The 14281-nt window shown below is 43.3% G+C and overlaps 1 protein-coding gene across 1 annotated transcript; it reads right to left on the bottom strand.

The window, feature by feature from the left end:
- Positions 1-380: 380 nt before the first annotated feature.
- LOC139262751 (uncharacterized) lies at positions 381-13415 on the bottom strand. Its single transcript, XM_070877902.1, has 6 exons — positions 12941-13415; positions 12673-12835; positions 12480-12556; positions 7730-7834; positions 1892-1993; positions 381-503 (listed from the first exon to the last, which is right to left on the bottom strand). The coding sequence occupies exons 1-6, from the start codon at positions 13181-13183 to the stop codon at positions 381-383; spliced, it is 813 nt and encodes a 270-aa protein (XP_070734003.1). The 5' UTR covers positions 13184-13415.
- Positions 13416-14281: the final 866 nt, after the last annotated feature.

The following is a 14281-nucleotide window of genomic DNA, read 5'->3' as shown; positions in this document are numbered from 1 at the left end:
GGGAATTAAGGGTTACGGGGAGAGGGCGGGTAAGTGGAGCTGAGTCCACGACCAGATCAGCCATGATCTTATTGAATGGCGGAACAGGCTCGAGGGGCTAGATGGCCTACTCCTGTTCCTAATTCTTATGTTCTTATGTTCTTATCATCTTCTCACAGCTGCATGAAGAAGTGTATGTACCTCAGTGAGAGCTAAAATCAAGTCACCTCAAAAGATAGAAGCCACTGTTTGCACAGCCAGCTCCTCTAAACTTCTCTTATCAAGCTCATCGTTCCACCCATACTTGTCAGTCTGTCAAAGCAATGGATGTGGCGGGTCTAAAATCTTGTCAGGGGACCAGCAGTGATGTGACAGGTCAATCCCACTAGTCAGTTAGTATCTCAGTGGTCCAACATCCCGCAGAGTTTTATGTGTATAGTGTTCATCAGCAGCTGTGTTAGCACAGCTTTTCCTGCTGACAATCCAAGCGTAATAGAGTCATAGTGGCGGCCATTCAGAAGGCACTTCAAACCCAAAAGAAAATTGATGAGGCGTGTAACACAGCATAACCTCACAATTAATCACACATTTAAAGGACTAACATCTCCAGCTGCTTCGTATAGTTAATGCTGGATATGACCAGCATGTCCCAAGAACAATCTTCCTAAATGCTAATATGAGCTAATTGGTCACGAGCTGTCAACTCTCAGACACTATCGCACAAGCAGCTTCCTTTCTACTATAATGTTTTCTACTTTTAACAAAGGTTTAGGAAAATCTGATGCCTCTAATGTCAAAAAAGAAAGCATTAAATTCTATTTTATTATATGAACTGTATAACTGATAGTTCAGTGGTAATGAAATGCTCCATTCTTAACCCGCAACTAACAAATAGATCTAAAATGAGTAAAATATCTGCAGCATAAAACCAGTATGGAAAGCCTTAATATTCAAATGTTATTCTGAAACAATGATCTTTTGAAATATGCAAAATATTAGTAAAGAGCAGGTAATTCTTCAGAGGTCACACCTCAATCACGCAACATAAACCAAACTTGAGATACACTCATTTCATTCACAATTCTCGGCTGAAGGAGACTCAATCCCAATATTTCTTGGAAAAATGTTTATTCAAGACATTTTGTACAATAAAACTGTAGCTATAAAAACGCACTGGAATGATAGAATGTTAAAAAAACAGGGCTCAGGATAAATCAGCCACAGAATGTAATAATATAAATTGGATTCCTTTGGCATTGCACATGTGAAATCCTGTGTTGGGAGCACAGTTGTAATAGTTAACTGCTAAGCGGGCCTGTCCCGTGTTGTCCAAATTGTAGCTGCCTTTAAACTCATGAGATCAATTCAAGGGCAATTGTATCTGCTTATAAGACTCCAGGTCAACAGCTGGTTTCTTTTTATATATTAGAAATCTTATATAGGAACACATTTCCTGTCAATTATAAATTCCTATGTCCACATTTACAATTGAAACTACCGATGCAAATTTGAAAGGTACAGTAGTGTAGTGATTATGTTAATGGACGAGTAATTGAGAGACCTGGACTAATAATCAGAGAGAATGTGAGTTCAAATCCCACTATGACAGTTTGAGACCTTGAATTCAGTTAAAAATGGATGTGGCCATGAAGCTGTCAGATTGTTGAAAAAAACAACTGGTTCACTAGTTCCGTTTAGGAAAGGAAATCAACTGTCCTGACCCAGTGTGACCTATATATGACTCCAGTCCCACACCAATCTGGTTGATTCTTAACTGCTCTCTGAAGTGGCCTATCAAACCACTACAGGTGGTTCAAGACCTTCTCAGGGCAACTAGAGATGGGAAGTAAAGGCCAGCGTTTTAAACAAATGCTGTAATTACATAGTCCTGTCAGAGGCAGTGCTGTAGTACCTGGGTTTTGTGTCTGAGCTCCTCAGACTGTGCTGCAGAACAACTCCTCTTGCAAACCAACTCTACTTCTCCACTTCCCAAATCATATATTTTGCTATTTAACTATAAGCAAGATCAAATATTATATAAAAATAAAGACATATTGTATGACTTTAAAATGGTGATTGAATGGTCTGCATGGCACGGTCCAATTATCCCCTGCCTTCTAAACCCTCTTCAACTGGGAGACTACACTTGGTCTTGACTCCCCATGTGCAACACCATAATACTTCAACAATAGTTCAAAAATCCTTAATTTTTGTTTGCCATATTTTGCACCTAGTTTTTAAATCACATAGAAAAAGCTAATGAAAATCTGGAAAACATGCAAAGTTCATCTAATAAATTGCATCACAAGCATAACTCCATTATTACATAGTTTTGGTAAATTACTCTAATAAAAAGAGAGAATGATGCTGCAGAGCTTTCAGTATGGGGGCCTTCAAGTAATACTGCTCTCTAACATTATGTGTGCGGTGGCGGGATACACCATGTTAGTTCAAGTTACAAAAGTCACATCTTGCTGATGTTAACAAAATGATTTTACAAAACATTTTGCTTTACTACTGTGGATCAGTATCAAGACAGCAAGGATTAACACCAAAGGGTGCTTGCCAATGCAATAGAAAAATAATGAACATGAATAATAAAACCACCTTCAAACAGGTTTCAAATATTCTAGAGGATTGTTACAAAAGGCTACCATAGTAAGATCACCAGTTGAAAATAGCAGGACTTCACAGGACCTTGTTCTTTTTTTGAAAAGCAACAGTGCCTTCACGGTCCTTCTGCACCTTGTTATAAAAAAGGGTGTTGAGACAAATATATGCAAAGATCAATATGTAATAAAACTGAATATTGTGAATAGTTTTAAAAAGTTTTTATTAGTTCTTTTTCTCAAAAACAGGGCTAAAATAAAGCCCTCGCTGTGTGGGGAGCTGTTTGTGTGATTCTGCCTCCTCACAGTCCACGGTGCTACACATTTCAGTTTTTCATTGTGCTATGCCAATAGGATTACTGTTTTTTAAAATAAAATTATCATACTTAGATTTATGATGAACTAGTATAGTAGTTCCAAAGATTAAAAAAAACAATGTTTTAGTAATAAAGCCACATAATCTATTCTAGAATGCAAATTAATTAAGTTTGACTAAAATATTTATGCAAAGCTTCACATTGAGTATAGGTCACAGGTCAAAAGGGCTGCAGCACATTAAATTAATGGCATTTCATCGCTTTCCTGTCATTGCACTTCTGCAGGTGCTCTGTGTGACAGGCTGTGTACACCATTCTGTCATCAAACAGCTGACAAGGAAAAGTAGTGGGCAGCAATCAGACTGAGCTTTATGGGATAGTTCAGGCTGCCATGCTCATTCTGTTTGTTTATGTTTCAGTAGGAAACCATGTGACCAGTCAGTACATTGTTATTGTTAGAGGTTTAATGATGGGGTTTCAATTTTCAGGAGGACCAACATGGTTTGTTTAAACAGAGAAGGTCCTACTAAGGTCAGACCATGACAGCTCATTAAGGAATTGCATGTTTATTCCATATGAAAAAGGAAACGAGAGGTTTCAGTTCAGCTTGGCCTTCCTAGTACAAAAGCAGTGGAGATAGCTCAAGAAAGTGATTGCAAGGAAAAGTTCAGAGCTTTTATCTTCAGTAATCTCTCTTATAGACCAGTTATATTACACAACTTGATTGGATGCAAAATCTCATTGATCAAATTTTAGGCAAGAGTTTTTGAGACCACAACCAGGATCTATTCTCACAGTGCTCCGGCTGCACATTGGCTTCAGGCAGTCACTCCTTTTAGAATTTTTAAATAATGTTAGCAGAAAGCTCACTGCCCTGTCAGCTGTTTGTTAACATTAAAAATGTAACCAGCATCCAGATGATGGTGGGCGGAGGTCTGCGTATGCACTCTTCCATGCACATGCAGAGCTCTGTTTTTGCCAAACAAGATATCAATGTGCAATCAACAGTATCAATGAAGAGCTTGCATTATAACTTGGGTATGCTGGGCCTATATTGCTCCCAGTAGGTACTGGTGACAAATCTGCAGTACAATGATACTTCGAAGTTCAGAAATGCATGAAGACTAAAACATTCCCAAAGAACAGTACAAAAGGTAAGTTGGTAACCAAGGTGCTGAAAGTAACTCTTTCCACCTTTCATAAATGAGTTTTTGAATTTCCGCAGCTATTTATATATAAACTACATTGGTAATTCCTGCATAATTATAGACAGTAACAATATTGTGTTTATATTTTACATATGGCCACAGTTCCTCCTTTAGCTTTTAAATAAAAACATTTTTATAAATGATAAATGGCTTGTTTTTAATTAACTGGCAAGCTAGAATGCCTGTTCACGGGGTTGGGAGTAATACATTAGCATGGATAGAGGATTGGCTAACTAACAGAAAACAGAGAGTCGGGGTAAATGGTTCATTCTCTGGTTGGCAACCAGTAACTAGTGGGGTGCCGCAGGGATCAGTGCTGGGACCCCAACTATTTACAATCTATACTAACGACTTGGAAGAAGGGACAGTGCAACATAGCCAAGTTTGCTGATGATACAAAGATGGGAGGGAAAGCAATGTGTGAGGAGGACACAAAAAAAATCTGCAAAAGGACATAGACAGGCTAAGTGAGTCGACAACATTTTGGCAGATGGAGTATAATGTCGGAAAGTGTGAGGACATGCACTTTGGCAGAAAAATATCAAAGAGCAAGTTATTATTTAAATGGAGAAAAATTGCAAAGTGCTGCAGTACAGCGGGACCTGGGGGTACTTGTGCATGAAACACGAAAGGTTAGTGTGCCGGTACAGCAAGTGATCAGGAAGGCCAATGGAATCTTGGCCTTTATTGCAAAGGGGATGGAGTATAAAAGCAGGGAAGTCTTGCTACAGCTATACAGGGTATTGGTGAGGCCAAACCTGGAATACTGCGTGCAGTTTTGGTTTCCATATTTACAAAAGGATATACTTGCTTTGGAGGCAGTTCAGAGAAGGTTCACTAGGTTGATTCTGGAGATGAGGGGGTTGACTTATGAGGAAAGGTTGAGTAGGTTGGGCCTCTACTCATTGGAATTCAGAAGAATGAGAGGTGATCTTATCGAAATGTACAAGGTTATGAGGGGGTTTGACAAGGTGGATGCAGAGAGAATGTTTCCACTGATGGGGAAGCCTAGAACTAGAGCACATGATCTTAGAATAAGGGGTCGCCCATTTAAAACTGAGATGGTCGCCCATTTAAAACTGAGATGAGGAGGAATTTCTTTTCTCAGAGGGTTGTAAATCTGTGGAATCTGGGACATTGAATAAATTTAAGACAGAAATAGACAGTTTCTTAAACAATAAGGGGATAAGGGGTTATGGGGAGCAGGCAGGTAAGTGGAGCTGAGTCCATGATCAGATCATCCATGATCAGATCAGCCATGATCTTATTGAATGGCGGAGCAGGCTCGAGGGGCCATATGGCCTACACCTGTTCCTATTTCTTATGTTCTTATGTTAATGCAAAGCTCACCGCGTTGTTGCAGATGAGGAGTACATGTATGCAGAGAATGCTTGTGGTCTGGCAGGTTAGACAGAAAAAGATACTTCTGCTATTTGTTGCATAGGAGCTGAAGCAGATGTTGGGGCTCTGGGTTGGCACAGGCCCCAGATGCTGGCAGGGAGTCATTCCACACAGGCTGCAGGGTTGAGAGGAGGAGTCTCCAGGGACCATTTGTTCATAAACACAGCTGAGGGCCAACAACCTGCTCTATGCTTTCCTTGTGCCGTGCTGTAGAATTTTTTTTGTTGCATGCAATCTTGCTTGGAGAGGAAAAGCAGGCACACACTGCTCCTGCAGCCCACGGTCTCCAGAAGTAATTAAACAGTTTTGCTTAACCCTGTTAGCCCGTCATTTGTTATTTTCATTCTCTGATGTCCACTACTTGGGAATGCAGGATCGCCTGAAGCTGTACAGCTGGGTTGTGGAAGTGGCTTTAATTGAAATGGAACATTGTGGAAAGTGTTTATAATAGAAGTTTCACGTTTACAGTATACTTTCCATACAACAAACAATGAGGGTCGACATGCATGGCAGGAAATAGAGGATAAGTATATTACTGGTATGAACATGTTACCAAATCCTTCCTCTATTCCGAGTGACATCTGTGTTCTAATAAAAACATTCCACCGTCAAAATACCAGGAAATTCTCAAAGTATCTGTGTTCTCTTCAGGCTACACTACAATGAGCATTCTTGGCTTACAGAGTTGAAAAATATGGAGAACATAAGCCAAGTATTTATAGAACACCATTCATTATTACATCTTTAGGAGCAAACCTCAAAAGTAATAATGTTATTAATGTTTAAAATTAAGAAATTCTTTGATTTAAATGAAAATGAACACAGCATAAAATATAAACTATTGCATGCAAATGCTATATAGAGACACAATATGTGGGGAAAAATAAAATGCCGTTTTGAATATTTCAGCTTCCCTATCAGTGCAACATAATTAAGATAATTCAGTGAACTAGAATTCTACCAAATGTCATTCTTTTTCATATGGCAATAAAAAGCACTTCTCACATTTGAATTGCTAATGTAAGCAAATATATAAGTTGGTAGATTACAAGTTAGATTTTGTAAATATAATTATGTGCGTTTTAAATTACAGTTTTTGATAGGACAATGCAAGTAGGTAATTTTAGTTTGAAGCTGCTTTTTGCTTCAGGGGCAATTGTTTTGACCTTTCTTTCCGCTTTCTATGAAATTCTGCTGACTTTTCAATCCCTTTCGCCATTAACTGTGTCCTTATCCTAGCTTCTTTCCACTTTTTACAATATGGCTTAGAATTTGGATCATACAATGCCTGTTTTTCACAACTGTTGCATGCTGCCATCAAGCAAACAACAGCCAAACTAACGGTCTTTAAAGGGAATTAAAACATTTTACTTACCCAAATGTGGAGCCAGAAAAAGCAGGAGTGCTCCTCCTGGCTCCACATTAACACTGCAAGCCCTCACCAGTCACCACATCCCACCCCGCCCCCACCCCACACATCCCAATCTCCCTCTGCCCCACCACTCACGGTAGGTCCAGATCTAGTGTGCTCCGCCAGACCATCCTTGGCTTCTTTGCAACCGCTGCACTGCCTCTTCGAGTGTGACTAACGTCCCCAGCACATCGAACATGCGAACATATGAATAATGACAGACCGATAAAGACCCTCCAGTACATCTAGCCCGTCTCATACAAGGTCTGGAATCTTCCCAGCCCTGTGAGTCCAGGTTTGGAGGCCCTGATTGACAGCGGGTCGGGGATCCCAATCTGAACCCGCCTCGATGTGAGTTTCTGACCTGTCATGCCTGAGTGCGGATTGCAGAGCCAATACCAAGTAGCTGGCCACTTCATTAAGGTACTTAACAGGCAGTTTAGTACTATGTAAGAGAATTAAAAGCAGGCACTTACAATTTTACCAACTTTTTGACAGGTTTGCCGTCCTTTGGTAACACGCCAGGTAAGTGGAGTCGGGTTCTCAGCGACTCTCTATTGCTTTGGCAAGTTGACAGCTGCAGAAGTGGTATAAAAGCTACCATTTCACAGCTATTCACTTTCCAAAGTCAGAAGATGAAGCCTTCAGGATTTGGAAGAAACTTTTGAGCTGTATGCAGGTTGGAAGTGTTTGCAGTGAACTCCTTCTTGGAGCAACCTCTCACACCATTGAGAGATCGTTTCTGTAATTTCAACCTCACCTCCATCTATTCCAGCAGCATCGATGCCCTTGACAAAATCTCACCTTGGCCTTCAGAATCCCACCGAGATCAGCCCCAACACCGATATCACTAAACATGCCAGCATCAACAACAACAACACCAGCAACCTTTTCCGCAATCACTTGATGCTGCAGAGGACAGAGAGCATCAGCACCTGACCAAATTGCAGCCAGGGATGGCCTCACCATGGCCACATTTACTTCACTTGATGCTGTGCACCCTGGCTGCCACATGACGTGTCAGGTTGGTACTACCCCACACCAGCACCATAAATCATCCCTGCAGTGCCCAAGCCATTCATTTCACACTCATCACCATTGTGTGGAGTACCCTTATGTCTTACCATTCACTACAACTCAATGAGCCACTTCCAAAGGTGCACACATATCTGTCCAAGAACATAAAATGTTCTAAACAACAGAAAGTCTACATGAACATTGGCTATAACACCCAAGTGCCTATCCTTACGTGTTGTTAGTTGGTTGATTGAACAAGGATGAGGGTGAGTGAGAGGGATGGCTAGTGAGATGGGGAAGTAATAATGTAGATAGAGAGGGATGGGTAGAGGTGCAAGGTCAGTTTATGTGAGCATGGATGTGCAGGAATAGGGTAGGGAATGGAGAATGATGGGAATGTGATGAATGGCACAGCAGGATGAGGTTGAGTGCAGCTGTGCAGTACCGTTTTGTGATCCACTGAGATCATTGAAAGGTTTGCGCCACTGCAGCCAGGTCCTCCTGATGACATCCCTGCTTGTGCTCTCCTGTACAATGTGCACCCAGGCTGCATTGGTGTCCTGGGGATGTTTCTTCCGCCCATTGGAAGGGAAGAGAATCTCCCTGCATTCTGTGACTCCCTCCATAATGATCTGGAGGAAGTCATGAGAGAGCCCGGGTGCAGTACTTGTCAGTGTTTGCAGTAACTCAATGCTGCAGAGCACTGAGAGAAGAACTGTCAAAATCAATGTGGGCAAGGTCCCTTGAAGGAAACTGGCTGATGACGTGCTGTTAGATGACATCATCAGATCGGCATCCTGTTAATTAGCCGGGCACCTCGCTGGGTGGGCTTAACAAGCCCCATCAACGGCAGGTTGCTGTCAGAAGGTGGGCTGGAGCCAGGACTGCTTTCCCCACATGCCAGTGATGCCACCTGCACCCATCTCGCGCCCATCGGCCAATTCGTGACCATGGTAACACAATATATACACTCTCCACCTCACCCAAAACCATGTGATCACCTGGGAGAGGTGAAAAAACAAATAAAAACCCAGACCAATTTGGGGGAAAAGAAATCTGGGAGATTGCTCTCCAATCCATCTAGGTGATCAAAACTAGTCTAAGGGATTACTCTGGCCCTGAATTCCCTGCAGTATCCAACTTTTTTTTAAGAGGTGAAATGGAAAGAGTGTGGAAATGGGAAGAGTGTGGAAATGGGAAGAGTGTGGAAATGGGAAGAGTGCGAAAATGGGAAGACATGGTAAGTGTCGTATGCTTGGGAGGAACGGGTGACTTTAGGCCTATAGTCCATCACTGGGCGTTTTGCTCGCCTCATGTCTGGGTCTGATGTCGACTAATTGCTATGATTAGTCAACAGCTCCATTATTGCATGCCTATGGTCCTATACAATTAGTTTTAGATTTCTGTAGCAAAGGGCTGCCACAATCGGCTAACTGGCCCTCCTTTTTGCTGTAAATATCGATTGTTCTATGGTTCTATGTGCGGTGTGTGCTTCACAGTAACAAATGGTGTAAGGAATCTGAATAATTACTTAGCAAACAGGGAAAGGATATAGAAGCCCTGACACAGATAACAGCAAGAAAAGTGACCCACTTGAAATGGGAGGCATGAAATACCAGCCTTAAAGGGCAATAGCCTTATTTGAGTTTGCTGAAGTAGGCATTGATGGTCTTGCAGTGAGACACAAAATAAATTTTACTCATGTAGGGGTCAAGTTGCGGCCCGAGTTGCTTCAATTTTTTTGGAGCAACTGGTCTAGAATGGAGTATCTTAGAAATTGCAATTCTCGGCATTTAGTTTGATCCAGTTCTAGTCAGTTAGAACAGTTTCATTTTGGAACAGATTTTTTTTTCAAAAGGGGCCATGTCCGGCCACTTACGCCTGTTTTGAAAGTTTAGGCAGTAAAAACTTACTCCAAACTAACTTAGAATGGAGTAAGTCTAGATTTTTGTACGCTCAGAAAAACATTGCCTACACTTTAGAAATCAGGCGTAGGTTACAAATCAGGCATAGGGAACGAGGGGGGGAGGAGGGGGTGGGGGGGGGGGAAGGGAAGTAATTAAATTTTACAAGCACTCAACAGTCTTACTTATACAAATAAAGAGCCATCGTGAATAAAAAATTATAAACAAAGCAAATACAAAATATTGAATATTCCTACCTGTGTGAAGCAGCAGCAGCCTTCGAGCTGCGGTGCTTCAGGCAGGCCTTCCTTCCATGTAGGAGACAGGGGCGGTCATAGTCCGCAGAGAAGTTGTCGTTGAGATCTGATATGCTGAGAGCAGATTTGCAGCCCAGAAGCAGAACGCCAATTGCCTTGAAGTGAAGGTGACAGCTGCACTTGCCTTCTATGCCTTGGGATCATTTCAGGCTACAACTGGAGATGTGTGCGCCATCTCTCAATGTGCAATACATGCCTGCGTTTACCAGGTCACGGCTGCACTGTATGCACGGAGGAATGACTTCATCAATTTCCTAATGACCGTACAAGCGATCCATCAGAGGGCTGTGGGCTTCTTCAGGATTGCTGGCTTCCCAAAGGTACAGGGCTGCATTGATTGTACCCACATAGTCTTGCGAGCACCTGTGGAGGATTCCGAGCAGTACAGGAATAGAAAAGATTTCCACTCCATCAATGTGCAGCTCGTGTGTGACGACAAGCAGCGCATCATGTCAGTCGATGCGAGATACCCTGGCAGCACCCATGATGCGTTCATCCTACGCGACAGCGTTATATCTGACATGTTTGAGCAGCAGCCAGAAGGGCACAGCTGGCTACTGGGAGACAAAGGGTACGGCCTGAACACTTGGCTCATGACACCCCTACGCGTGACACGGACAGAAGCTGACCGTCAATACAACATGGTGCACATTGCGATGCGCAGCATCATTGAGAGGACCATTGGCATATTGAAACAGCGATTCTGATGCCTGGACCATTCCGGAGGCCACTTGCAATACTCTCCTCAGATTGTCAGTCACTTCACTGTTGTGTGCTGCATGTTCCATAATTTAGCCATCATGAGGCAGCAGGAGCTGGTAGTGGAACCAGAAGACTCATGTGAGGGTCCAATGCCTGATGATATTATTTTGGAAGAGCAGGATGAGGATGATGGCGACGATCAGGAAAGCATGCAAGTGCCTGATGCCGGAGCACGAGGTCGGAGGAGGGCCATTAACGATTGCTCGAGCCCTGCGCCAGCAGCTCATCCGTGAATGCTTCAATAACTGATGCCTGAGGGCTCTGCGACCACTGTTGCGCATGGACATGTTTATTCTTTGGAGTTGTTCCTACATTGTGTTGTGTTAATGGAAGATGAATCAGTTTTAATGAAAAAATATTTTATTGAAAAGTTAACGTCATTGTAATAAAATATTTGTTGTATCAAACTTCACTTTTTAATATGACTCTTGAAGATCACTTAAAAACTTATAAAGTTACAGAACAATTTCAATGTGAAAAATCTTGCACTCTTAAGATCACTTAAACTTCAAGATCACTTTTAGGTGCAAAATTAAATAAGTTACAAAAAGTGAGAGCATTTACACTATAAGATCACTTAAAAACCCTAAGATCACTTTAAGTTGTAAAGTTAAAAAACTTACAAAACAATTTCAATGTGAAAAACGCTACTACAGCTACATCAAGAATATAACAAAAGCAGCAAAGAATTGCTGCAACCATCTCTCATCCACATCTCAGTGAATGTTCACTTCTTCATGGGGGTATCATTTGATTGGCGGGGCTGTGTGCCCTTATTGCAGCAGCTATCTCTATGAGGGCTTGTGCTGTCACTTGCATGCCCTCCCTGATGGCCTGTGCCGTCCATTGCACTCCCTCGGACATTCCCTCCCTAAGTTCCTGTGTCATTACTGCTATTTCTCCCGTCAGGACCATCACCTCTTCACCCACTGCACTAACGCTACCGATGAGTGATTAGGTAAGCTCATTGGTCTCCATACCCAATGCCACAACCTGAGCCGCATCTGTTGCATGCTGCATCTCAGGAAAGCGTGTCTCCAATCTCCTTCTCCTCTGCCTGGGTCTGCCTCACGGCACCACTACACTGGGAGGCGCGGGCTGGGATGGTGGGACGCTCTGTGTTCCAGATGGCAGTACTAGAGAGAGAGGCGTGGGCTGCGACGGTGGGGCGCTCGGTGTTCCAGACGGCAGCACTCGAGTGAGAGCCGTGGGCTGGGATGGTGGGTGAATGGGTGTAAACTGCTCCGTTATATCACCAACACCACTGGGACCCGCAACGTCAGAATCAAAACCATGGAAGGTGGAACCAGCACCTGTGCGAGTGGGAGGCGCAGGCTCGGATGGTGGTGCACTGGCTGTAAACTGCTGCATTACACCAGCAGCACCACTGGGACCCGCAACATCGGAATCAAAACCATGGAAGGTGGAACCAGAACCTATACAAGGGTTTGAAACTCTGATGTTCCTTAATGGGGGCTCATAAACATTAATTTGGAAGCTCTCCCCTGTAGACATTTCAATCATCGCCGCCATCATCCAGTCTGGATCGTCCGCATCTGGTTGTACTGGTTCTTGTTCTGTATCTTCAGGATCCTCAGGGTTGGCAGCATCATCATCATCATCAGCATGTTCTGCAAAATAAATGAGAACAGTCAAATGTTCAGGATGGATGGCATGAGTACGCTCCCACATAGCAGGTTAGGCAGCAGGTTGATTTGAAGGGCCACAATGCATTTTCAGGACTTACCCTCTTCCTCGCGTGTGGGCCCAGCTTGTGCTGTACTGATTGCTTTTCTCCATGTATGACTCATCATAGCAGCTACCCTCTGTTCCAAGGGTGTCAGTGGGTGCAGATTGGGCATACTTCCTTCTGTTTGAGTTGCTTCCCTTTTGTTGTGGGACAATTTCTTCTGCAAAGAGTAAAATATAATATTTTACAGAGTGCGTCTTTCTGCAGGGTGGGACATACACATAGTCACGTTACAATTACATTAAAAAATGAAATTATTACTTACATTAACTACTTGACCAAGGTCGTGCCATTTCTTTTTACACTGGCTTCCAGATCTCCTGGTATGCACCACTGTGCAGTAATCTTCTGCAACTTGGTTCCAGCGTTTCCTCATTTCTTTTGGTGGCACTTTTATGTGACCTCTGTTGCTGGTATCTAGCTCCTGCCATCTCTGCTCAATGACGTTGACTAATATCTCCACTTCCTCATGCAAGAAATTCTTTATTCTTGGTGGATGTTGTTCCATTGCTGTATTGAATTGACACTCTTATTTTTCAAAACACACAGTTCTTAATTTGCATGCACCTATGCAGCACCTGTTCTGGAAGTTTAGCAGTGAAAAGCAGCACTTGCTGATTTCAGCAGGTGATTTATACAACAGTGCTGCTAAAAGCACTCCTTCAGACACCAAAAAATCACCAAAATTCAATCCCAAGCCTTTCCAGAGGTCCACGAGACAAATCAGCACTTTTCTTTAAGTTCCTTTAAAAATGGCCGAGTGCCAATGTTTCTGGGCTACTGCGCATGCGCGCGCGCTCCAACGCGCACGCGCAGGGCTGCCGGCACAACGTTCCCTCATTTGACTTAGCCCCGCCCCCCTCCACTTGCAGAATCGGCGCGCCTCTGTGGCTCCGCCCCCCGCTGCTGTCTGCACGCCATGCCGAGCACCCAGAGACAAGCAAGGAGCCCGAGAATTACGAGGTAGATTTTTGTCATGCTTTTAGGCGCGAAAAATGGGCGTCCGTGTCAGGGCTGCGCCATTCTAGGCGCGGCCCGAAACTAGACCCCGTAGACTCAGTGAAAATATTTTCTTTTTTTAAAAATTTGTCCTTGGGTTTCCGACAAATAAGTGTGAGGAACTCATGGACTTCTTTGTCTCTAAGATTGAGACCATCCATTCGACTGCCTCTGCCCTTCCTTCCCCTAACCTACCGGCCAAACTTCCTCTAAGAAAGCCCCCTGCCCTAGCATCACACCTTTCTCCAGTTTCTCTCCGATCTCCCCTCATGACCTTTCCAAGGTCATTCTGTCCATGAGACCCATTTCCTGCTCTCTTGATCCTATTCCCACCAAACTGGTGACCACCCAACTTCCTTTTCTGGCTCCCATGTTAACTGACATTGTTAACAGTTCACTCTTCTCAGATACTGTCCCCTCTCCCTCAAATCTGCCATCATCACCCGTCTCAAAAAAAATCAATCCTTGATCCCTTTGTCCTTGCAAACTACCGCCCCATCTCCAACTTTCCTTTCCTCTCCAAAGTCCTTGAACGTGTGGTCACCTCCCAAATCCGTGGCCATCTTTCCTGCAATTCCATGTCTGAATCCCTCCAATGCAGTTTCCG

This window comes from Pristiophorus japonicus, chromosome 4, assembly GCF_044704955.1.
Source record: "Pristiophorus japonicus isolate sPriJap1 chromosome 4, sPriJap1.hap1, whole genome shotgun sequence".
In the NCBI taxonomy this organism is placed as follows: Eukaryota; Metazoa; Chordata; class Chondrichthyes; family Pristiophoridae; genus Pristiophorus; species Pristiophorus japonicus.
Note: the sequence above shows the minus strand (reverse complement) of the source record. Positions and strands in the feature narration are given on the sequence as shown.